Consider the following 26,536-nt stretch of genomic DNA (forward strand, 5'->3'; position numbering starts at 1 on the left):
TACCACTCTACACTACACTACACAATGCTACACTTCACTATACCATGCTACACTATACTATACTGCACTACACTTTACTGTACCACTCTACACTATACCACTATACACTACACTACACTACACTGCACGACTCTACACTACACTACACAATGCTACATTTCACTATACCATGCTACATTATACTATACTGCACTACACTTTACTGTACCACTCTATACTACAACACACTATAAAATACTACACTACTCTACGCTACACTAAGCTACACTAATGAGAGCTCTACTCATGACGGTGTTTCATTTGAACATACTATTAAATAGGAGTATGTGGGTTTATATCCAGCCCATGGTTTAATACAGGCCTGGTCACAGAGGCCTACACACAGTGATGCTCACCAAAATAAGAACTCCTAAACCCTGCAGAAGCAGGGAGATGTACAATTGGCCCTTTCTTCAGGCCGAGCTTGGCTTTCTTCCACAAACTAAAACTCATGACTCTTGTTATCCTTACATTTCCTCCAGGCCGTCTTTCACTGGACTTATAGTGAACTCTGATATTTACTAATCTACGATCAATGTGAGCAGCAGCTGCTGTGGAGGATCTGCCAGATTTGTCAGACTGTTCAGCTGACGATCATAATAATGTTTTAGTGTGCTCTGTCTCTTCGCCATGAGGAGGGTCGGGGGTACATTTATGGAGAATGGAGCCATTTCTTCGCCTGGTAATGTTCTTGTTTGGAATGTATGTCATATGTTATCAGTGTAGCTGTTTGGAAATCACCTCTTTCATAAGTGTGAGAAAGTGAAGAACAACTGCAACGTTTTTTTCTTGGAACGAAGGTGCCCTCTGGTGGAAAAAGCCAAAACACTACTTTTTGTTATGCTTTTTTCAAACATAATTTATGGACAAAGATTGTTTCACATATTAGTTACTTTGCCAAAAGAGATTTGTTTTCATTCGGCCCTAAGGTGGTTGTTTTTAATAAGACGTGGCCACAAGATATACTGAGGCCACAAACTAAACTTTTTGTTGCTGCAAAACAATATATTGAATCCTAGAGATAATATATTGAGACCACAAACATTACACTGAGTGTACAAAATAATATTTTGAGGTCATGGGATAATATATGGAGGCCACAAAATAATTCATTGACTTCACATAGGCCAATACATAATATATTGATATTCATAAGATAATACATTATGCCCACAAAATAGTATCTTAAGGCCACAAAATAATATTTTGAGGCCACAATAAAATATATTGAGGCCACAATAAAATATATTGAGGCCATAAAATAATATATTCACATCACTAAACTTAAGAACCAGGGATTTCTTCATCTTTTTTGTGCTGTGGAGTCCCCCAGGGTTCCATCTTGGGACCAACACTATTCAATCTCCTTATGCTTCTGTTAGCCAAAGTAATCAATAAATACACATTTCTATAATAATCATCAGTATATCCTTGCCCTCTGACCCTTAAAGATCTATTAACAGTCTACTTAACTGTATAGTTAAGTAGATATGTCATAAATTCCTGCGAGAAATAAGGATAAACCTGAAAACTGTATCACTGGAATGGTAAACAGAGATCTGAGGCACCTTGTCTATGAAGGCTCAAAGCTCTTCTAAGAACCTGGGTGTCACTTTTGCCAGCTTTACAATCCATATAAACAGCCTGCAAAATAGCATTCAGTTATCCAAGGTCTGGCGTTCTCTCATTAACTGATAGTGATAAACGTATACATGCTTTTGCGTCCTCATGCCTGGATAACTGTTAGTGTGTTCCTTTGGCCTACCGAGGAGCTCAATTTCCAGGTTGGAAAATGCTGAGGCAAAAATGAGGGGTCGTATTACACCTCTCCTCAAATAGCTGCATTAGTTACCAGCTTCATTTAGAATTGATTTAAGATTTACCTAAATGAGATACCTTTACTGTCTTCCTCCACTGTATCTCAGTGATCTGAATATTATGTACAGTATGTTCCCTCAAATCAGCCAAGAGGAATATGCTGGCCGTACAGGACACCAAGCTTACGGGTGGAACGGTGGCCTTTTTCTCATTACCTAATGGGCCTAATCTGTGGATTTCTCTTCCTAGTGACCTGCGGGTGATATTTACACATGTAAAAAGGAGGGTTAAGGCATTTCTGTATGCCCAACTGTATTATTAAACAGATTTGATATTTTTATTTGACTCTATTTCTGTTCGATTTGCCTTGATGTAAAGAAACTGAGTTTGATTTGTCTGATGCTCTTATCAAGAGCTTTTACATTAGAATCTTGTTACACAGGTAGAAGAATGTAGAGTTAGGAGCCCAGTGACTCGTGGTGTGCATGCCCAGCCAGGGAACTGAAGCCTAGTCTATGGTACATCAACCACATGCTCAAGCCAAAGTATGCTAGAGCTAAGTCAAGCTAATCAAATCAAATCACGCTCATTATCACGTCACATAACACAGGTGAGTGAAAAACTCACCCTCACACGCAGTGAGCACACACACCCCCAGAGCGGTGGGCAGCCAACTCCAGGACTCGGGGAGCAGAGAGGGTGAAGGGCCTTGCTCAAGGGCCCAACAGTGGCAGCTTGCTCTAACCGCGGAGCCACCATTGCCCCTATACTATACATATACCCATTATACACACACTATACATGCTCTCTAATTACAATATATATTTAAAGCAATTTAAATGTACAGGGTTGATAATCAGAAATATTTACATTATTTACAAAAGACACTGGATGGGTGTGAATGAAGGTGTAGTGTGAGTGGGGAGAAGTATGTGGGTGCTGTGTGAAGAACTGACATAGAAACACACAACTAACAAAATGCTACCAAGACTAGAGGGAGCTCACAACACAGCAGCCATGTGATACATAATGTTATGAAAATAACAATAATATCTGTGTTATGATTATGGACAATTGGCATAGTACAGTAAAAAGAAACACCCTCATTGTGGCAAGCTAGGGTTCAACTCCCACCATGCTAAACCAAGTCCTTAGGCTAGACTCCCAATGCTACACTTGTGCTTGTGAAGGGTCTTAAGTTGGGCTTAAGTGCCCAACAGTGGCAGCTTGCCGAGCCTGGGTATCAGACCCACAACCCTGTCATCAATAGACTGGAGCTCTTACCGTGGCTCTTACTGAGCCACCACTGCCAAGCCACACCACTCGAGATTCCCACATTTGGGGAATTCACATGGGTCAGCAATGGCTGAGCCTCACCCTGGGTATGGTATCTCCCCTGCCAGGCGAGTGAAATTATTTAACAATACAGACAACATTAGGGTCTAAAAGGAATTCATAAAATGAATAAAATGAAAGCATGTAGAGAAAAGCGAATAAAGAGAAGCATATAGGTACCAGTATATTTATATATATATATATATATATACACATATATATACAGTATGTGTAATGCAATATGTGTAAAAACAGAATTACACTATATATTATAGCTGGGTGTGTGTAATTGGTAGGATGGTTATCTGTGGTTATGGTTATTCTGTTTTCTGTTATAATATATATATATATATATATATATATATATATATATATATATATATATATATATATATATATATACATACATACATATGGTATATATATATGTGTGTGTGTGTGTGTGTGTGTAATGTGTTAAAACAGAATTCTAAACGATGTAAGATGCTAAGTATGATGTACAGAAACCTGAATTTATAATTTAAATAATAATTATAATAATTTATAAACTCCTTACGTCGTTTTTACGGCACACTCCGATTGCTGTTTGAAACTGCTGATCTTCAAAACACTCTTTATAGAGGGCTGTGGGTGTGTATGATCTACAAATCGCAGGACATGCCCGGCTGCGTCACACGTAGAGCGTTCGCCGACGTACAGCGTACGGGAAGCTAGCCTTCACTGGGACAAACCAAGTGCACTAAAAGGGGGGGAGGCACGGCACGGCTTTCACACAGGTTTACTTTACTGAAAGTAGGTTTATGAGTGCGCAGTTAGGTAGTTTATCTAAAAAATAAGTTAAATATTTGCACTGCGTTGCGCACGTGCATTTGAGAGGTCGTTTTCCATTGTCATTTCACACCGTCTGTGTTGAGTGGGTTTGGCTCACATGGCCTGTTCCTTTTCTCTGCGCAGGGGGGTTCGCGCCGGCGGCACCGCACATGGTCCTGCAAGGAAAAACGCTGGATTACGATTTTTAACATCAGCGGTGCGCGTTAATCGCCTGTTATTGTCCACAACGACTTCTCGATGAGAGATACGGAAGACATGGACGCAGAGGTCGAGTTTGATGAAGGCGAAGAGCCGTCGTTCAGCGACCCGGAGGATTTCGAGGATGACATCAGTGATCAGGGTAGGTGGCTAGGAGAGCAGCCGGCTGCAACGAGGCCCGCCATCGGCCGCTTATCTCGGCGACACCACGTGAAAGCAGCTTTATAAATGCGTGTAAATCAGCTTTAATTCACAGGTTATAGTCGCACGACGTCTGGTTTGTTCGTTAAACTGTTTCCATGCCGTTTAGCCAGCTAGGCAGAAAGCTACAGCAGCCATGCTCATTCAGCGTCACGTTAAGCGAGGATTCCAGCGGATTCCAGCTCCAGGCTCAGAAAGTAAAAATCCGCCCCAGGGTTTTGTTCCAGCTGCCGGAGCGGCTCCGCTGCCGGGGCGGCGGAAGACACGGAATCGTGGGGTGGATTTGTACTTTCTGGACCTGGATTTCCCATCGCTGCACGTTAGTTAGGCCATAGCGCCCTAATCTAATGTAGATAACTAACTAAAGGCGCTTATATTAACCCAGGCGGTGCTGTTTAACCTGGAGAAGACTTATTGAAGATTTATTGATTAATTAAGTGCTAAATAAGCACTAAATCTGAGACTGCGGCAGTTATAAACTGGAGCGAAGACAAAAGCTATCCGGCTCTACTGCTAGCGCTAGCTAGGTGGCTAAGCTAACCGAGTGAGGCGTGCCGTAGAGTAGTATCGGTGTTAGCTAGCGGGCTATTAGTAAATTAGCCACAATAATTAATCGTTTAACTAAATTATTAGCTATTTAATGCATAAATCTAGATATTCTCCATAAATAGCTCTAATAACTAATGTGTATATTCTGACTATTTATTAAAAAAGAGCCTTTTTACATGACTTTTATTTTGTAGTACAGTTGATACATATTTAATTAATATTTAATAAATTAATATTGAATAAATTCATATTTAATGTTTATTTTCATGCAAAATATTTTTCCATATACATTTGTTGGTAAATATTTATTTTTATTTTTTAATTTTTAATTTATTGTAAATATTTTGCCCGCCGAAAACGTCCTCAACGTGTCAAGCGTCAGATGAACGTTATCAGTAGGAGCTGCGTTATCTAGCCCTGTAAGTTGGTGCTAACTGCATCAGATCAGTTTCCTAATCCTGCTCCTGGAGCCCTGTCACTGCACTGCTGTCCTTGCCCTAGCTAGAGCATCCATTATAATCAAAGGAAGGGCTTCTTAGCAGAGGAGCTGAGGTGTAAGCAAGCAGACTGCATACTATTAAAATATTAAGGTTCCTCAAAGGGTTCTTGGAGCAATGCCACAGATGAGCTGTTGGTGTAAAGGTGGTACAGGTGCTTCACACCAGCTTCCTTATAAAATGTTCTTTATGGGGCAGACAGAAGTGGTCCTGCAATGGCATTGCCCCCAAAAAACATCTGTAGCACCTTTTAATGAGTTTCTGTTGCATTTGTTCTTGGGGAAATATGATTGATGAATTATCGTGATAGAAGTGATGCTTTTCTAAGCATATCTAGTCAATATCTAGCATGTTAGTCACTAGTTTAATTGGATGCAGTGCAGCAGATGTATAGGAGAGTTTGTTTTATAGGGATGGGTGGCATAAGGAGATCACGAGTGGCATCACGATTATTATTGTAAATGTCTTTAAATGTCCTGATATATATTTTATATATATATATAATTTTTTTTTTTTTTATTATTTATTTATTTATTTTTTTTACCATGTCCTCCAGCCCTATATTATAACCCTCCATATTATAACCTCATACTGTTCTTGCGCTCTGCAGAGCTGCTGGAAGATATCCTCAGGGAGAAACCCCAAGAGGCTGATGGCATCGACTCGGTCATTGTCGTTGACAATGTTCCTCAAGTAGGACCGGACCGTTTGGAGAAGCTCAAGAACGTTGTCCACAAGATCTTCTCAAAATTCGGCAAAATAACCAACGAGTTCTACCCGGAAGCAGATGGCAAGACCAAGGGGTGAGCGCATCTTCTGACTGCTTGTGTAACGTTGAAGTTGTCTACTGGTGTCTGATGTTTGCTTTCTGCTGTTCAGGTACATTTTTCTGGAGTATTCTGCTCCAAGCCATGCACAAGAAGCTGTGAAGAACGCTGATGGATACAAATTGGATAAGCAGCATACTTTCCGTGTCAACCTGTTCACTGACTTTGATAAGTAAGTTCTGCTCAGTTCAGAATTCGTTTCTTGGGCTTTTTGGCCCAAATGTGGATGATCAAGCTGAAAGCACTTCAAAGTAATGTGGGGCTCATTTTTATTCTTCAGGTATATGTCAATCAGTGATGAATGGGAACCTCCTGAGAAGCAACCCTTCAAAGATTTTGTGAGTAATTCAAGTAATTCAGTCTTGTAACAACATTACATATTACTGTAATAGGTTTTATAGGTTATATAGGGCTTGTGAATGTTTATCCTACAGTCAGATCATCCTTTACCCTTACCCTGTTACGAGGCCTGACATTAAACACATCACTCTCACCTTAGAACCTTGTATCTCCAAAATAGTAATTTTACAGAAGACTACAACAAGCCTTAACTTCAAACCAATAAAAGTCTGTAAATTTTTTTTATGTTCTTCCAAGTCATTTCAGAGCATTTTTATTGGTCCGTTTAGGATAAAATTTTAAACAGTGTAAAGAGCAACGGTCAGATTTAACTTCTGCCCAAAGAGAAAAAGGCAAAAATAGAAATGCAAGTTTTTTTGTGACCGCAATAGTATGTTCTTGTCCCATTTATGTGCCTACACTCTGCTCTGTGTGGAGTCAAGCAGTAGAAATTAGGGCTGGGCGATATAGTAAAAATACTATATCACAATATATAAAATTTAAAGTGTTTTTTTTTTTTTTTTGCATGATACACAATATTCATCACGAAACGTGATCACAGACTAAATACATCAGTACCGACAGATTTATAAAAACTACTATTCAGATCCTCTACAGTGATTTCTATTCAGCATCTGCTGCTCTTCATCTAATTAAACCAGTCTAATTACACTGTTAGTAATGAAACCTGCAGCTGATCAGTGGTTATTAAGCACTAACAGTCTCCTCCATATGCTTAGAAAAACATATTATCACGATACAATAAAATATCGTCATATTGCCCAGCTCTAGTAGAAATACTGTAGAACAGATTTGCTTTTGACTGAATTGGTCTGAAATCCCAAATTTAAGTATGTTTTATAATTTTTGGTTAACTAATAAAATGAATGTACTTTTTTTCCCCATTTAAAGACATTAATTTCTCTTGTACATCATAACATCCAGCAGCTTTCACATCCCGCTTTGCATTTTCATATTGTGCAGCCCTAATTTTAGAGCTGAACATAATATTTAGATAGCTATTTAACTACTATGCTAAGGCATTGATTAGATGACTGGTTACAATGGTGTAAATGCAGTTCTCCAGTGGTGTTAAATCCTACTCCTGCTACTTTGCATGTTTTCTTGGTTTCTGGTGGCATTTATGTTTACAATTATGACATTTCATGCTTTTATCTAGAGCAACTTACAAGGTTACCTGTATTACGGAGGCAGGACGATTTATTGTTAAAAGTCTTCTTGGTGTAGTGTAGTCTCCCGGACCGGGACTCTTACCCCAGTGTCCCATATGGTGTGATGGCGTCACACCAACCACTGCCCAATTTCAGATTTTCTTTTTAACACACCACCTCAACTGTTGGAAGACTTGAAGACCAGCTGATTCAACACATTTAGTCAAGTGTGCTTCAGCTTGTATGAATATAAACCTGCAAATTGGACACCCTGCTCTAACATGTGGAGGCCACATTTTAGTAATCCAGGACCAGAGTTGAGTCATTGTTGTGGTCGATAAATACTTAACTATAATGGTATACTTAATAAAGATGCTTTAAATGGTCCTTTGGATGATTCCATATGCAGTTTCATTTCACGCACTGGTTTTTAATTCCTCACACATTTACAAACACAGTGGTTCTTCTGTGGCATCGCTCAAAGAACCGTTAAAAGATCTTTATTTATTAGTTTATCTTCTCCGCTGTGTTTCAATAAAGAGGCACCTGCTGTGACAGAACTGAATCAGCCTGTAAATATTAGCCCATTAGAAGCAGCAAAGACATCAGTTTACAGCCCGTGCCTGCAAATGTGTGAGCATGAGCAAGCTCACAGCTGGTGCGTAAATATGTCGATCAGTTTGGCGTCAGAGCTTGGTTTAGTGTCCTGATGCATGTTCTGTTTCTCTGTTGACTCCACAGGGAAATCTGCGCCACTGGTTGGAGGACCCAGACTGTCGCGATCAGTACAGCGTGATCTACGATTCTGGTGAAAAGACGGGCATATTTTCCAACGATGTCAAGGAGCCCATTGAAGTTGAGGAGAGAGCGGTGAGTCTCCGTTCTGCTCTCTGTGCATGAAGTGCTCATTTCTATATGCCTCTAACCTGTCTGCCCGTCTTTCTGATAGCGGTGGACAGAAACGTATGTGCGCTGGTCTCCTAAAGGCACCTACCTAGCCACGTTTCATCAAAGAGGCATCGCACTGTGGGGTGGGGAGAAGTTCAAACAGATTCAGAGGTTCAGCCATCAGGGGGTCCAGCTTATCGACTTTTCCCCGTGTGAGAGGTATGTATGGACCTGTATGGCCAAGTGAAGAATATTTTCAGGTTGTTGAGCTTGAAAGGCTGAGGATGAATTTCTGGTACCAGACTTTAACAAGACTTTAACAAGTAACTGTTAATCATTCAGTAAATGCTATTTAATGCAACATTAATAATAGTAATTGAAATTAGTTATATATTATTATTAATTAATATACTATTATTATTATTTATTATTACTTCCCTCCTGCTGTAAAGTAGTTCACAGCTTCTGTAGCTACCCAAAAATATAATACTTTCAGCAAATCCAAAATGGTCTTATGCATGAAAACATGGAGGTCATCCTTTATGGCCATTGCACATCCTCGGTGTTTAATCCAGTGTGCACACACACACACACCTCTGAAGCAATGGGCAGCCACCTCAGCACCCAGGGAGCATTGGTGGTTTGGGTGTCTTGTTCAAGGGCACCAACTGTTGAGCTCCCTGTCCCAACTTCACATATCTAACCGTTAGACCGCGGCTGCTCACCCACCAAAAATTATGGGAGAGCGTAAATGTGATTCACCGGAAATTACACCGTCAAGATTCCCTCATTTGGGGAATTCTCAGTGGTCGGTACAGCCCGAGTGCAATGACAGCCTCACCCTGGTGAACGACCTTCTTTATTTGTGCTTTATGCACCCTAAGACTTTTATAAGGGCAATATTTTGTCCTGGGATATGTATTGTCATATTTAAAAATCATGCACACATTATGATGGAGATGCTTAAGCGATATATTGTGCTGCTCTAATCTCCATTTTTCACTTTTTTTCACAGTGTGAAACTAGTGTTCTTGATGTTTTTGATCATTTCATGCTAGATCAATAGAAATGCTCCAAAATGACAATTAAATATTTTTTTTCTTGTCATTTTTTGTAATAGTGATGATATAAATACTATATAGATTAATATAAAATCCTGTATGTGCAATGGCTCAACAAACGCACAATCTGAGGCCATACTCAGATTTGGCATTAGTGCTGGTAATTAAACTAAAATGCTATAATTACTAAACTGCATCACTATGTTGTAATGCATAAAAAAACCCAGAAGCTACCGATCACAAAGATACTCTCTCATACTTAACACAGTACCGTTTTTTTGGGTCAGGACAAAAAGAAAACAGGACTAATTACACTTTGTAATGAAATGTGCAGTTGGTCAGTGTTTACTATTATTTAAGCACTGCTATGTTTACTGTATTAAAAATATACCTAAATGCATATTGTTTATCAAGCTTTAATGTGTGTGTGTGTGTGTGTTTCACGGATGGGTTTAAGGCAGAGGCCAAATTCCATGTGTTTCCAACACAAATGGTGAATATGGTTGTCTTATCTTATTAACTTTGGATGTTCAATTTCCTTCAGGTACGTGGTTACATTTAGCCCCCTCATGGACACAAAAGATGACCCACAGGCCATTATCATCTGGGATGTTCTGACTGGTCAGAAGAAGCGAGGCTTCCATTGTGAGAGCTCTGCCCATTGGCCAATCTTCAAGTGAGTGTGGATGTAACAAAGTCTGACTGGAGGTTTCGTTGTGACTATTTGTCAGGTTTCGTTGTGACTATTTGTCAGGTTTCGTTGTGACTATTTGTGCACCTTCTAATCTTTTTGTATATTTTAAGGTGGAGTCCAGATGGGAAATTCTTTGCCAGAATGACCCAGGACACCCTCAGCATCTACGAAACACCAGTAAGTTTAGGACGAGCTGTGTTTACGAGTTTTGGAGATGGGTTATCTCCGAGACCCTGTTATTTAATTCATTGCGTTTTGCATTTCACAACTGATTTATCTTTGTTCCCTCCTTATAGTCAATGGGTCTTTTGGATAAGAAGAGTTTGAAGATAAATGGAATTAAGTAAGTAATAAAAGAGCTCATTAAGATTAGCAGCGCTTCTGAAACTAGTGGAGAACCATGATTAATGTAAAGTGTTGGTGTGACTTTTAAACTACTGTTTCTTGTGCAGAATTGTTGCATGTATTACCATACATTTAATCAGAGCAAGAGGTCTGTTCAGATTGCACGCGTTTATTATGTTAAATGTGTCTGTAGGGATTTCTCCTGGTCCCCCGGTGATAACGTCATTGCCTTCTGGGTGCCTGAAGATAAAGACATCCCGGCGAGGGTGACCCTCATGCAACTTCCATCCAGGAACGAGATCAGAGTGCGCAATCTGTTCAATGTGGTGGACTGCAAGCTTCACTGGCAGAAGAACGGCGACTACCTTTGTGTAAAGGTGGACAGGACTCCTAAGGGAACACAGGTATTCAGCTCATCATTGATGTTTAAATGGGTCAAAACCTTGCTGTGTTGACGGCTTTTGGGGATAAACGATTGATCTCTCTTTCTAAACAACTTCTTCTGCTTCAGGGAATTGTCACGAACTTTGAAATCTTCAGGATGAGGGAGAAGCAGGTTCCTGTGGATGTGGTGGAAATGAAAGGTGAGGAAATGGGCAAAGCTTCTTAGTGTTTCAGCTAGAGATGGAAAAATTGATTGGACATGTATTGGTTTCTGACAATTTTCAGCCAAATTATGTAATTGGGAAATGGCAGATGTTTCTCTAATTAGCCAGTCGGGGGTTAAGGGTTACAGCAGCTCGGCATGAGGCTCCTTGGTCACAGGAAGCTACAGTACTTTGTTTAACCGTTAGGTTTAACTACGCATGGCTGCAGTAGCTCATTAAAACCTGTGATGTTCTAAACTCTGTGTGCTGTATCCACTCCGTAAGTCTGGTGTAACTCAAGTAGTGAGTAGCGGAGCTAACAAACAGCACATTGCTACACAAACCAGCCAACGCTGCAGACCACATTTAACCACACACACCAGTCGGAAAGCTAAAGGAATTACTTTTCGAAAGTGATTGCGTTTTCATAGAAGATGAGCATAAGCAGCCTTTTTCTGTTTCCACATTGAGCTCCATCGGGCACTTCTGTAAGGGAATTCAATGTCTCTCAGCTGGTGCTCAGGGATCCAGTGTCTTAAATGTGATCGATTCCAAAAAGTAGAGTCTTTCCAGTATTGCCTGGAAAGATTAATGTAGCATCCAGCCCCACCCTCGATCACCATCTGAAAAGACGATTGGTATCAGTCCCAAAAACACTGATCGGTCCATCTATAGTTTCTACTTCTGATGTTGCTTGTTTTTGGTCTGACCTAATACTGTATGTCATTTACAGAGGGCATCATTGCTTTTGCTTGGGAACCCAACGGTAGCAGGTTTGCAGTGCTGCATGGCGAATCCCCCAGGATCAATGCATCCTTTTATCACGTGAAGAGCAATGGCAAAATCGACCTGATCAGTGAGTATCCTGCACTTTCAGATTATGCTGATTATAGGGTTAGGTTTGGTGGGCACAGTTTCAGTGGAAAATACAGTGCAGTGGAAAATCTGATGCCCCCCCTTCTCTCTCTCCCAGAAATGTTTGACAAACAGCAGGCAAACAGCATCTTCTGGAGCCCTCAGGGCCAGTTCCTTGTCTTGGCTGGATTGAGGAGGTTTGTACTTTTTTAAAAGTGCTGTTAAGTAGCTGGGAATGGATTACCCCCACTCACCTATTTATTCTGTTTATTGGTGACAGTATGAATGGCGCTCTGGCGTTTGTGGACACCTCTGACTGCACCATGATGAACATCGCCGAGCATTACATGGCTTCAGACGTGGAGTGGGATCCAACTGGCCGATTTGTGGTGACCTCTGTCTCTTGGTGGAGTCACAAGGTCATTATAAACTTTTTTTTAAATTTTTTTTATAATGTGTTTGTTTAATCATTTTTTGAGGGGTGTACTCTTTTTCCAGTTGCCCTCTAACTCCAAATACAAATTTGTTTTCCCAGGTGGACAATGCCTACTGGCTGTGGACGTTTCAGGGTCGTTTGCTGCAAAAGAACAACAAAGACCGCTTCTGCCAGCTGCTGTGGAGGCCGCGGCCACCCTCTCTGCTCTCTCAGGACCAGATAAAGGTAATGTCAAACACACACACACACACACACACACACAGCCTAGCTGTCACTTATTCTTCCTGTCCTTGTAATCAGCAAGGGCTCATCTGTGCTATTTCTCTGATCTTTCCAGGGCATCAAGAAGGACCTGAAGAAGTACTCCAAGATCTTTGAGCAGAAGGATCGACTCAGCCAGTCCAAGGCTTCAAAGGTAGAGCTTTGAGATCATGGAGTTTTGGGGTTTTTAATGGATTGGTCATGATGATTTGGATCCAGAAAACTGACCTGAGTTTCACATGCTTTACAGGAACTGGTTGACAAGAGACGCGCAATGATGGAAGAGTATCGCAAGCACCGTGAAGCTGCCATGAAGATGTACCAGGAGCAGAGACCTCTCCGCCTTGAGCTCAGAGGAGGTAGATTCATTAAAAATCTAAGTTACTAAGGTGGGGCAGATACCCAAGTGCTGGCCTTCTGATGGGGAGAATTTATAAAGTGCAAACCTTAAATACTGTAAATACTTTGTATTTAATCTAAATACTGTGCATTAAGTACAATACATGGATTGGTTGTAAGATGAGGACCAGGAAAGGGGTTAGAAATGTGGCCTAGTGAATGGTTGGCAGGATATTGTGTTTAATACAGAGGAATCTATGGTGTGGTCTAGCATGGAGTCATCATGGTACATGTTTTGCTTCATAGGTGTGGATACTGATGAATTGGAAAGCAATGTCGATGACTGGGAGGAGGAGACCATTGAGTTTTTCATCAATGAAGAAATCATTCCAATCGGCGATCTGTAGTCCTAGTAGCAGGTAATGTCTGTTTTGGAATCAGATATAGACCCGTGAGCTGTGCCGTGTCCTCTCGGCACAGATTATTCAGTCAGACCTTTGCTTTTTCTTCCCACAGAGCAGTTTTATTTTTGAGGAGCGTGACTGCACTGGAGGGAAACGAAATCGGGCATCGCTCTCTTCTGCATATTCCTTGTTAACATCCAGCCAAGTGCCTTTTAATACTGGTTGCTGTGGAAGGAGAATTTCGTGCCGCTGTTGTTGCTTTTGCCACCTTATCCAGCTCTGGGAGTCCCCACCCCTGCGTCCACCACCCTGACCCACAAGCTCCCACGGGTCCACCCTCTGATTCTTGCCTTTTGAGTTGAACGTTTACCTTTTCAGAAGGCCGTTATCATGACCCAGCTTGCAGTGGAGCGTTTTTACGTCTCCACATGGAAGGAAGACATTTCGTTTCCACAGATTTTCCTCAAGATTAATATGTACTCTAGCGTGCACTACAGTGGGCTGTATCCTCCTCCATTCAGATTACCTGATATTAAATGCACAACAAGGTAATAAAGTATAAAACAAATTTAGCCTTTTGTCAGATGATGTTCTCTCAATAAAACTGAAAGCCGGTGTCTGAAGCTTGGTGCTTGTTCTCTGGTGCGTGCCGCTAATAGAACCGATTAGTCATCTGTCATGTAAACCTTCCAAGACTTCATTCAGGTGTCAGTTCAGACAGTAACTTGTAAATTGGGCCATTTTTAATCATCATTAACTCCTGCATTCTTTTTGTAATCAAAAGCTGCACCACACTGCAGACTGGAGTGGCTTTTAATGTAATCGGCTTGCAAACTTTAAATGCAGGCGTTCTGCTTCTCTCTTGTACCAATTTGTTTGCAATAAACTTGTATGTTTCAGTGCAGTAATTTTTAGTGCGTCACTGCAGCTACAGGATGAGCTCATTCTTTGTCCACCAGCTCACCTGAGATCAGGATTAGGGATCCTGCTAGTAGAGGAAGTTTTGACAGTTTTAATCATATGTGAATACAGTGTTTGTGTAAAAATCAGAGTATTAGAGTCTCTGTGCTAAAGGGTGGAGCGAAGTCCTGCCTAATTACTAATTACAGCTTAATCTACGGCTGCAATCTACACATTATCACCTGACCAGCTCTTGATGGATGCACACAGCTAGGTTATATACTACTGAAAAAAAATAGTAGTGAAGTTCTGATTTATTTTATACACACATGAGATCACGTTTTGAAAAGTACATGGTATAAGATATGCTAAAACACAACGAGGGGCCTTACATTTGCCTTATGTGGGTAAAGTCCTTGGAATTGATGGTGTGAGGAAACCCTCTACTTCCTCTGTCTCCTATAGCAACTGTATTCGGGTCATTGGAAAAACTGGCTAGAGCTTTCAGACCCACCCTGTTTGGAAGAGAGGGTAGTCATGCAATCCTCTTGTATTCATGTAGGTCATTGTGTATAAGGTTACAAAATATACTTGCCAAGGGTGGTATATTGAAACCAATGTGTATACCAGATAATCTTGCAGATGTGAGAAGTAGGGCAATGTGGGCCACTCTGTAACCGTACAGTTAATGAACTGCAAAGCTTGTAAGTAAACTGGCCAGATTAACTTATTGATTTCTAGCCCTTTTCATACAGCAACTTGGATGAAAGCGCACAGGTTGTCATGTTTCATGTTGTGTTAGCAAATTTACACTGGTGACTGTAGTGTTAAAGGTCTTGCCCAGGAATTGATTGGTATGGAGAGGTATGTTTTCCCCGTTAGGGAGTTAAACCCTAGTCTACAAGAAGGAAGCACTAGCTACCTGCTGTGCTATTCAGTTCTGCTAATAATATAAAAATATATATTAAATTAAAAAATGAGTATTATTATTAGTCTATTCTAACTAGCTAAGGCTTTTCTTGGGTAAATATCAAAGCACTTTGTAAGTCGCTCTGGATAAGAGCGTCTGCTAAATGCCGTAAATGTAAATGTATTAAACTAAAAAAAGTATTTTACTTGTTATATTACATACTGTTTTATATATATATATTTATATATATATATATATATATATATATTTATATATATATATATATATATATATATTTATATATATATATATTTATATTTATATATATATATATATATATATATATATTTATATATATATATATATATATATATATATATTTATATTTATATATATATATATATATATATATATATATTTATATTTATATATATATATATATATATATATATATTTATATTTATATATATATATATATATATATATATATATTTATATATATTTATATATATATATATATATATATATATATATTTATATATATTTATATATATATATATATATTTATTTATATATATTTATTTATATTTGGTTTTTTTGAGAATGTTACATTTTACGCATGTAAATAAACAAAAATACAACATATATGTTTTATGTATTTTTGTTTATTTACATGCGTAAAATGTAACAGATTCTCTAAAAAACAAATTATATATAAATAAATATTATACAGTATAATAACTAATCAGTACAGCAGAATAGCAGCAAAAATACAATAAATAACGATTTAAAAAAATGCAAATTTCCTTTTAAAAATATTTTTCGTAAAAATATCGTAAAATACGAATTCCCTGATCGCGGAGCTTATTGGTGACTGAAATCTCGCGATGCTTCGCAGCCTCCACCGCACGGAGTGTGAAAGCGCGAGCGCACATCTTCCCTCAGCCGAGGCCGTCTGGGTGGAGAGAGGAGGAGGAGGAGAAGAAGAAGAGGAGGAGGTGGAGGAGGTGGAGGAGGAGGTGGAGGAGTGCTGAGGCAGTCTTTACTGCCATGTTTACGCTCCTTATTTAACGGCAGACGGTCCCGCTATGTCCAGAGGTAACTCGTACAGCGAGGCGAACTACTTGTTGTCGACGTGCCCCGCGGAGGAGCCGCGGAGAGGGTAGCTATAGCTGACTAACTAACTATCCCGCCTTGTTTTGGTTGGAGAGACTTCAGGAATGGGGGTTTACGACGCTTTTGAGTGTTTAGAGGAGCTCCGAGTGGTTCCGTAGGGAGGGGGTAACGGTAACGGTAGCTAGTTAGTTCTCGCGCATGAGCTCGAGCCCGAGCCCGAGCGCGAGCCCTAGCGCGAGCCCGAGCTCGACCCCGGCTAGCTCCCTCAGCGAGGTGCCGTGTCAAAGAGCCACATTGTGCTCGGCAGCGTTTCCGAGGAGCAGTCCTCCACATGGCGAATAAACACGACAGCAGCCGTGGTGAGAGCGATGTGGCACGATATATCGACGGGTTCCCAGGCTGGCTGAAGGCTGGCTGTGCGGCTCAGCGAGCATAACAGCTAAGATAGCTGTAGCAGATGCTGTGCATGGATGGCAGCAGAGGCTGGTCCAGCCAGCCTGATATTACTGTACTTAGTCTACTTTAAAGCCAGCCTGATTTTACTGTACTTAGTCTAGCTAGCTACTGTAAAGTCAGCCCAGTACCACTGTGGTCTACTGCACTGTCAGCCTGACCCAGTATTGCTTCTTAAACTAGTGAGCCTTTAATGTAAATATAAACACACATACAGTCATAAGAGCTGGGCGATATGACAATATGTTATCGTATCGTGATCAATTTTGTTGATATGCTTTTATGAGTGTATCGTGGATATCGTTGGATACTGCAGGTTTCATTTCATTCAAGCATATTTGGAGTAAAAATCACGGTACTCAGTATGGGACAGTATTTGGACAGCGGTTTTGACTAATTTTTACGCTGCTAGGGCGAAATATTGTGATAGATATTGTAAAAAAAGATTTTTTTATACTATAGTATAGTACCCACAGCTTGTCAAGTCCCCTTGCTGATATATTAAGACACTCTGGAGCAGATAACGGGTCAATTTGCTATTATCTGTAAATAATCTGTAAATAATATTGTTATTGCTTTTTTATTTAATTATTATTATTTTTTTTTTTTTCTGCAAGTAATATAAAAATATATATTAAATTGAAAAATGAGTATTAAACTAAACTAAAAAGTATGTTACTTGTTATATTACATACTGTTATATATATTATCTTTTATTTAAATATATATTTTATTTTTTTATATACACATACACGTGTATATATATTTGTTTTTTTTTTGAGAATGTTACATTTTACGCATGTAAATAAACAAAAATACAACATATATGTTTTATGTATTTTCGTTTATTTACATGCGTAAAATGTAACAGATTCTCTAAAAAACAAATTATATATAAATAAATATTATACAGTATAATAACTAATCAGTACAGCAGAATAGCAGCAAAAATACAATAAATAACGATTTAAAAAAATGCAAATTTCCTTTTAAAAATATTTTTCGTAAAAATATCGTAAAATACGAATTTCCTGATCGCGGAGCTTATTGGTGACCGAAATCTCGCGATGCTTCGCAACCTCCACCGCACGGAGTGGATATTGTAAAAAATGATTTTTTTTATACTATAGTATAGTACCCACAGCTTGTCAAGTCCCCTTGCTGATATATTAAGACACTCTGGAGCAGATAACGGGTCAATTTGCTATTATCTGTAAATAATCTGTAAATAATATTGTTATTGCTTTTTTATTTAATTATTTTTTTACTTCTATTATTTATATTGTGTATAGTGGTAATTTATCTACGTTTTTGCATCTGAGTGCCTTGCTATCCCTTTTATGCTGTGATACTGAGAATTTCCCCACTGTGGGACTAATAAAGGATTATCTTATCTTATAAACATTTGAACCTATTGGCGCCTAAGGGGTATAATATATAAGTATAATATATAATGGTGCTCCATCCAGTACTTGATGGGATGAGTTGTCACTGAATGCAGTCAAATCCTCACAGCAATGCTCCTACAAAATCTAGTGGAAGCCTTTTTCCCGGGACAGTAGAGACTCTTTTTGCTATCCTTGATTTCAGAAGAAACAATGCACAAGCAGGCGTCCCAATACTTTTGTCCATATAGTGTTTTTTTTATCATCAATTTCATGCCAAAATCTATTTTGTCTACTCAGTGATAATAATAATTATGATGGAACTGATGGTAATGTATTTGCTGCCACATGTGTGTTACAGTAGTACGGCGTATGCAGTTACAGAGGTGTATAGACTAGCATTTCAGTGTCTGTAGCAGCAAAAGCAGCAGTTCATATAAATACAGTTTATATGAACTGTACACACACATATGTGTGTGTGTATATATATATATATATATATATCACATGCTTTTTTAGATATTGAGGTAAACTGTGACTACTGTGATCCACAGTGACAGTGAATACATCACCAGTAGCTACACTGTTGGTACATGTCTTAATACTGTGTGATTACACATTTATTAAAGTGGGACTATTTTTTTTACCTTCTCCTGTAAAGTTGCCATTTTCAGGTAGTTGTGTTTTCGCAGTGTTTTACAAATCTGTACATAATCATCTGTGTGTCTGTTGTTGCTGCCATGCAAAAAACCCTTCTCCTCCAAAAGAGGAAGAAACCTTAACTTTTTGTGGAAGTCAGTGTAAAAATATTTTATGCCAAGTCATTTTGGAGCATTTCTATTGGTCCATTTATCGTGACCAAAGCCCAATTCAATTCTGACACAACAGCAACTGTCAGACTCAAATTACTGAAGAAACTACAAGTGCTGTTTGGGGACACTCCTTCTAATGAATGCATTCAGCTACTTTAAGTTGCAGTCACTGCTGATACAGATGTGCAAACAGATGTGCAGACACAACCTGTCTAGTTCCTACACTAGTCTAGTATCTGACAGGCTGTATGTCTGTCTGTATTTCTTTGTGTCTGTCTGTCTGTCTGTATATCTATGTGTCTGTCTGAATATGTATCTGTATCTGTCTGTCTGTATATCTATGTGTCTGTCTGAATATGTATCTGTATCTGTCTGTCTGTATATCTATCTGTCTGTCTGAATATGTATCTGTATCTGTCTGTCTGTATATCTATGTGTCTGTCTGAATATGTATCTGTATCTGTCTGTCTGTATATCTATCTGTCTGTCTGAATATGTATCTGTCAATAATCTCCCTAGCTATCTGTATCTATCTAGCTATCTGTCCCTCTGTCTGTCCTTATATCTGTCTGTCTGTCTGTATATCTATCTGTCTGTCTGTCTGTCTGTCTATCTGTCGATCATCTCTCTAGCTATCTGTCTGTCCTTATATCTATCTATCCATCTATCTGTCGTCTATCTACCAGCTGTCTGTTTTTCGATCTATCTATCTAGCTATCTGTCCCTCTGTCTGTCCTTATATCTATCTGTCTGTCTGTCTGTATATCTATCTGTCTGTCTGTCTGTCCTTATATCTATCTGTCTGTCTGTCTGTATATCTATCTGTCTGTCTGTCTATCTGTCGATCATCTATCTATCTATCTATCTATCTATCTGTTGTAGTTACCTATCTTGTTAGATTTCCCATATTTATTTTAGACACATTCATATTCCTTGTATTTATGTTTATCACCCAATTTTCCTGTTCTTATTTCTCTTTTTTCTGCACAGTGGTTCTCTTTGTACTTCTGGTAGATGTTAACTGCATTTCATTGCCTTGTACTTGTACTGAGAAATGACAAAGTTGACTCTATCTATACATCTGCCTCTACATCTAGATCTAGCAGTATGTGCTTTCACAGGCATTCCTGCCATGTCTCTAAACCTGGGCTGTTACCCAGTTACAGAGAGTTGCACTGTTGACTTTTCCGCAGTGTGTTAGTCTATTTATAATCCAGAGACTGTTCTCTTAATGTGTGCTCTAAGAAGGGGGTTAAAATGTTAGAAAAAAAGGAGAACTCCGCATGCCTTACACCACCACAACCTCCTAACAGTTGTGTACTTGTTCTGATCCTCTGATGCAATGCCGTGAACGCAGTACCATGACTTGCGTTAGTCATAAGATCCCTTGAGAAACTTTTCAGGGTTAGGCCCCGTTAAAGTCACACCGCCATACCATAAGCAGTCGTGCCGGCACCCACGGTCAAGGAGGTTAAATCGGGTTTGCTCTCAGCTGCCTGTGACTTTGGCTGTTTGACTTGAAATGGTTTCTTCTCTGTTATGAATTCTATACGCTGTCGACAGCTACCCTAAAGCGAGAAAAGGTCAGGCTCTATGAATTGTACCAGACACTGATCTGAATGTAGACCTGTTTCCAAGGGTGTTCATGTTTAATGATTTTCCTCTTCTCCTCTGTAGGATATGATGCTTTCCATTCAGGTCACCGATGGTGATATGGAGCTCAGGTGAGAATGGAAGTGTCCAAATCTGACAAAATGGGCAAGTCAAGGCTGTTCCGCATCTTTTTAATCCTAGGCTCTGTCTTCATGATCCTTCTGATAATCATCTACTGGGATGACGTTGGAGCCACTCACTTTTACCTGCACACCACCATCTCCGGTCCTCACTCTTCCCGCCTCCCTCCAGAAGGCCACACCTCTCCGAAAGAGAAGGCGGAAGAAGACAAAGATGGCTCCTTCCTGTCAGATATCGATGCTTTCGTCAACCAATTTTTGGAAGGCACCCCTGATCCAACAGAACAGGTGAGAGTGGAAACCCCACCTGGGGATTCTCACAACCAGTCTTCAGAAAAACCCGAAGAGAGGTTCGTCCCCAGGCGCGAGTGGAAGATCCACCTGACGCCAATCGCGATCGAGAAGAAGCAGATGCAGGACAGCAGGAAGCAGCTGATCCATGATCTGTGCAGCAGCAACAGCAGCTTGGACTTCCCTGGAAAGAACAGGACATTTGATGACATCCCCAACAAGGAGTTGGATCACTTGATTGTGGATGATCGGCATGGCATCATCTACTGCTACGTTCCCAAGGTGGCATGCACCAACTGGAAGCGCATCATGATTGTGCTGAGTGAGAGTTTGCTGGTGGACGGTGTGCCCTACCAAGACCCTCTGGATGTTCCTGCAGACCTCATCCACAACAGCAGCCTGCACTTTACCTTCAACAAGTTCTGGAAGCGCTATGGGAAGTTCTCCCGTCACCTCATGAAGATCAAGCTGAAGAAGTACACCAAGTTCATGTTTGTCCGAGACCCTTTTGTTCGACTCATCTCTGCCTATCGCAACAAGTTCGAGCAGGAGAATGAGGACTTCTACAAGAAATTCGCTATCATCATGCTGAAACGATTTGGCAACTACTCTGACCCACCAGCCTCTGTGGTGGACGCTTTTGCTGCTGGTATTCGACCAACCTTTACGAACTTTATCCAGTACCTGTTAGATCCTAACACTGAGAAAGAAATGCCCTTTAACGAGCACTGGAGACAGATGTACCGCCTGTGCCACCCTTGCCAGATAAATTATGACTTTGTGGGAAAGCTGGAGACCTTGGACGAGGACGCCGAACATTTGCTACGTATCCTGCGCGTGGACAATGTCGTCGAGTTCCCACCGAGTCATCGCAACAGGACAGTGAGCAGTTGGGAGCAGGATTGGTTTGCCAACATTCCTCTTGAATCACGAAGAGAGCTGTACAAGCTCTACGAGGCTGACTTCAGACTGTTCGGATATTCTAAACCAGAGAAGCTTTTACACGAGTAGCTTTTCGGCTTAACGGTTTTGGGTATTTGGAATGGCATCTGTAGTATTCTCTCGTCTTGCTTCTGAGGGGTCATTTCTATGAAGCAGTGATGTCTTTGTTGATCGCCTGGGCATGGGAAGGGATGATCTTACACAGTGTAGACAATACTGGTGTTATATACAGATTTTTGAAGGTGTTATATACGGTTTTTATTTTCCTCCTCAAAGAAAAAAAAACACTCCATTTGGCATGCAGTACTGTATATTCCAGTGGATCGAAGTAGTCATTCTAGGTAATCACAGCCAGTTAACAGTAAGGTTTTGCTTTTCATTTTTGTAAAGTATTGGTTTTTATCGTAACTGCAGTTTTTAATCACGATTCATATCTGTCCGAATAAGTATGCAGCTTGAACATACGACTATCATGAGAAGATATGCTAGATTTACTGCACATTTAGGGCAGTGCACATAGAATATTTAGACTATTTTTGTATTTTTTGCTAATAAATGTGAAAGAGGCACTAAGAGATGCTAGCTACTATTTTGGAAGAACAGACTTTTAAATTTATATTGCTTCCTTTTCCATGGCAAAAGGATACACTGCACTCCTCTAGCAGTTAAGGAACTTCAGTTACGTTTGTTTGAGCTCGTCAGGCGTAACTTTTATGCAGAGACATCACCTCATTTTTACATTGCTGCGATTTCTGTTCACCCACCTCAGGATGCAAACATTAACGTGTACTTTTCGAGACCTCATTTTAAACATACGTATGTATTTACTTTAACAAACAAAACAAAAAATAGACCAGAGCAGTATTCACTAGGAGTGTAACGGTATGCGAAAGTCACGGTTCGGTTCACACCGCAGTTCGGACCTCGCGGTTCGGTAAGAGAACGGTATAACAGTTAAACATGACACAGTGTTAAAAAAATGACACAATCCCAGATTACTTTTCATTCAATTTGAACAGAAGTGAAAGTTCCAGTTTGTTCCATCTAGTGCTGTATAGCGCCCTCCTGAGGTAGTTAATGCAGCCTGTAGTGTGTTTAGTTAATTAAGCTGTAAAGTGTAAACCGCTGACACCTCGTCCGATCCATCGTGATTTAATTGAAGTAAGATGTTTAATCAGAATTTCACAGAAATACTTGTTTTTATTTTCAGTCGTTTCGAATAAAAAGGTGAGAACAGTGAGAGACATGAGAGACAGCGAGAGAGGCGAAAGAGGAGGGCGGGAAGTACAAACAGCACTACAGTACTCTGTAGCATTACTCCTGAACTGCTACTAGTTCCCACAATACTCTGCAAATCCTTTGGCTGACAGCTTAAGGTTTTCGGATGGAACACGCACATGTGAAATTACCGTATTCACCCTAATAGCGTGCACCGTGCGTGACTCCCTTGCACCGAAGCGTGGCCCCCGTACTGCTACGGTTCGATACGAATGCACATACCGTTGCACCCCTAGTATTGACGCTGATGAGCACTCCACACAAGCTATTTCTCTCACTAATGTATAACGAAACAATGTTACTGCAGATCTGCTGTTGTTTTTTTAAGTGTTAACTGACATCTAAAGGGGACGGTTTAGTTTTTTGGTTATTTTTAAACCATGAGGAATATCCGAGGCAGGGCTTTGTCAGAATGCAGCTTGTGTTTGTCCGTGGCATCTCTTCTTTCATCATTTTTATCCTTTTCCTCTTTGATTCGAGCATCCGTTCCCCTGGCAGGAAGCCTTCCCTGCTGCCGGATCACTCTTATCGTTGGCGTGCCATAGAGTTCTAGCATGTGTGCCTTGCGGTTCGTTTTTATAAATATGCATCTCTCTAGAGACCCGGCGTTGCGGGCAAAATTAAACGTCTTGTTTGTTCTGGTAAGACGTAGCATTTCTGAACAGATTCCTGGGTGGCGAATTGTTTTAAAGGCTAGATGCAGGCACAGCGGTCCTGAGTGAGCAGGCCTGATTAGGCTTGCGGTTCTTAGAGGGAGGTTAAAGCACAAATAATTAGTGTCTGAGGCCCTTAAACCTTTCTTTTCCTTCTGCCTGCTTTACTGTAGCATTAACTCGGTCTGTTCAGGCAGACGTGGGCATGTGCAAATGAGGATTTTAATGACCGTATGGCTTGAAGTTGTTTTGATTGGGAAGGTGTTTCAGTTGCCATCGTGATGTTGGTGCACTGCGTTTTGCACATTGAATCGTTTTGTATTAGATGAGTGTATGTGAGTGTGTGTGTGTGTGTGTGTGTGTGTGTTTTGAGAAACAGGAGCGTGTTTGTCCTGTATTTGGCCTGGAGGCATATGGAGAGCAGGAGCAGCAGCAGCAGCAGCAGTGTGGAGCGCAAGGGTACTGTAGGTCAAGGGCTAGAGGGCCCTAAGGCCAGACCATGATCAGCAGCTGGTCCAGGAGGCGCTGCACCGGATTGGCCGAGTGCTAGCAGTGCCTTTCCTAGACACGAGGACACAAAGTTTACACTACAATGTACAGGTATTTTTGTAAGTGGGTCATATTTTGACCTTTGAGAAAACAACAATTAGATACTAAATGATAGGGAATAATTGAATAGGCTTTGTGTTGTGAAATAATTGTAATTTGGTTTGTTTTTGTTGTGTGTTTTTGGCCACGGTGCATGCTGCGCTCTTGAGATTCATCAGTACATCCAGTGCTTTTCCATTATTTCTGTTACAGTGTACACACTAGATCCCTAGATTCCTGAATTTTGCAGAAGGGAACGTTTCATTACTCATCTGTACAACATGCTGCCTAATGTCATTCACCACATTATTTAAAATATATATATATTTTTATGGACATTCAGTGCCACAGTATTTGTAGAGAGATGAGAACTTACGGACACTCTTGTAGTGAATGCTTTGAGATGCGAAACTGAAGAACTCCTTAGCTGTTTGTCAGACATATGGGTTTCATGTTTGCATGAGATTCCTTATTTTAAGGGACATCGCTGTGTTTGTGTTAAAAAAACAACAAAAGGGACATGCTTCTCAACACAACGTGAGGTTGTAACGGAAGATGAAAATGACCAGTTTTGCCACATCTTTTACTTTTATTTATTACGGTTTTAAGAAGCTTTGTGGTGTGATCTCAAGAGAAGAAATAAAGCTTAATGCATGGTGCAAAAACCCTTTTCGCTGTCGATCTGACATTCATTGACTTGAGCAAAAGATCAAGATCTGACCTTCATAAAAAATTACTGTGAATAATCCCTTGTTGTAGTAAGACCCTTCATTTTGCTTTTAAGCTGCCCTTTCAACAAATGACTGGCTAGTATGTCAGTGCTTTAATGGCTGTTCCACAAAAGTGCTTGATAGTAGAGCGCTGTTTTGCAGCAATGAGTCACTGCTACCATTCATTAGTCTGTAGGGTTTTATTGGTGTAGTACTCAACAGCCACACTAGATGGCAGTGGAGGACTCTAGATGTGCTCAGACATTTAACTGAGAACATCACCTGCCACTGAAGTTTTGCATTTGGCCTCATCTGCAGCATAAACAAGACCTAATGTACAAAAGGACTAATGTGCAAAAGTTTGGATACCCTTGGTCAAGTGACGCATTGTATTGTGTTGACTTTCTATATGTAAATAAGTGAACAGATTACCAACAGGATGCAAACTCCCTTATGTGTTATACCGTTTATTTTGTAGCACAATCCCTATTTATGTTTCTGAATTTAACATATTTGTTCTCTCCATGTTCTTATGGAGTTTCTCTGGATGCTCCGGTGTTCTTCCACCTCCCATGAAAACACACAGTAGGTGAAATGGCTATGCTAAACGACTCATACGTGTGGTTGAATGGGTGTGTGTGGTGCCCTGCAATTGACTGGCATCACTGCCTTGTGCCCAGTGATTCCAGGTAGGCTCTGGACCACAACCATAATCTTGACCATGAAGAAACGCATAAGAAAAGGAATGGGGTGGATGGATGGATTTAACTTATTAGAGATTACATATATTTAATGTGTATGAGTAATATTTACTTTTGCACACAGCACATTTAATGTAGTGTGTGCAAATATCAAAGCATGTGTGTTGAATTAAACAAATAAACAGTAATTCAGCTTTAGACATAAAGCATAAGCGTGTCTCTGAAGAGGCTGTATTTCCACAGTCCGTGCCTCTCGGTGTTCAGTTTATGAGCCATATTTTTAGGTGCGAAACTGAAACTTCAAATGTATTTTTATTGTGAATTTAGGTTTGATTGAGGTTTTCACAAGGATCTCGGGAAGCATGACTAGGGTGCTGCAGTTTACTTG

General features: G+C 40.1%; 2 protein-coding genes across 3 annotated transcripts; both read left to right on the forward strand.

Moving 5' to 3' along the window:
* Positions 1–4,148: 4,148 nt before the first annotated feature.
* eif3ba (eukaryotic translation initiation factor 3, subunit Ba) lies at positions 4,149–14,293 on the forward strand. Its single transcript, XM_072676369.1, has 19 exons — positions 4,149–4,363; positions 6,079–6,271; positions 6,348–6,467; positions 6,576–6,633; positions 8,548–8,676; positions 8,756–8,913; positions 10,300–10,431; positions 10,560–10,626; positions 10,746–10,792; positions 10,988–11,198; positions 11,306–11,378; positions 12,115–12,237; positions 12,355–12,433; positions 12,517–12,655; positions 12,772–12,897; positions 13,010–13,087; positions 13,184–13,292; positions 13,579–13,691; positions 13,789–14,293. The coding sequence occupies exons 1-18, from the start codon at positions 4,261–4,263 to the stop codon at positions 13,677–13,679; spliced, it is 2,046 nt and encodes a 681-aa protein (XP_072532470.1). The 5' UTR covers positions 4,149–4,260; the 3' UTR covers positions 13,680–13,691; positions 13,789–14,293.
* Positions 14,294–16,497: 2,204 nt separating this feature from the next.
* chst12a (carbohydrate (chondroitin 4) sulfotransferase 12a) lies at positions 16,498–25,404 on the forward strand. 2 transcript variants are annotated; one of them, XM_072676370.1, is made up of 2 exons: positions 16,498–16,584; positions 20,930–25,404. In XM_072676370.1, exon 2 carries the CDS (start codon positions 20,983–20,985, stop codon positions 22,285–22,287), a length of 1,305 nt encoding a protein of 434 aa, XP_072532471.1. In that variant the 5' UTR covers positions 16,498–16,584; positions 20,930–20,982; the 3' UTR covers positions 22,288–25,404. The 2 variants fall into 2 exon arrangements, with proteins under 2 accessions (XP_072532471.1, XP_072532472.1); XM_072676371.1 differs by having other exon boundaries at positions 16,517–16,648.
* The last annotated feature ends 1,132 nt before the right edge of the window (positions 25,405–26,536 follow it).

The sequence above is a fragment of the Salminus brasiliensis genome, chromosome 3 (assembly GCF_030463535.1).
Source record: "Salminus brasiliensis chromosome 3, fSalBra1.hap2, whole genome shotgun sequence".
Taxonomy (NCBI): domain Eukaryota; kingdom Metazoa; phylum Chordata; class Actinopteri; order Characiformes; family Bryconidae; genus Salminus; species Salminus brasiliensis.

Excerpts from the sequence above, each read along its gene's own strand:
- eif3ba (XM_072676369.1), top strand. The coding sequence starts at position 4,261 with ATGAGAGATACGGAAGACATGGACGCAGAGGTCGAGTTTGATGAAGGC. Across the intron at positions 8,677-8,755 it reads TTGAAGTTGAGGAGAGAGCG|CGGTGGACAGAAACGTATGT; the intron begins GTGAGTCTCCGT and ends TCTTTCTGATAG. Across the intron at positions 13,293-13,578 it reads CCGCCTTGAGCTCAGAGGAG|GTGTGGATACTGATGAATTG; the intron begins GTAGATTCATTA and ends TTTGCTTCATAG.
- chst12a (XM_072676370.1), top strand. The coding sequence starts at position 20,983 with ATGGAAGTGTCCAAATCTGACAAAATGGGCAAGTCAAGGCTGTTCCGC.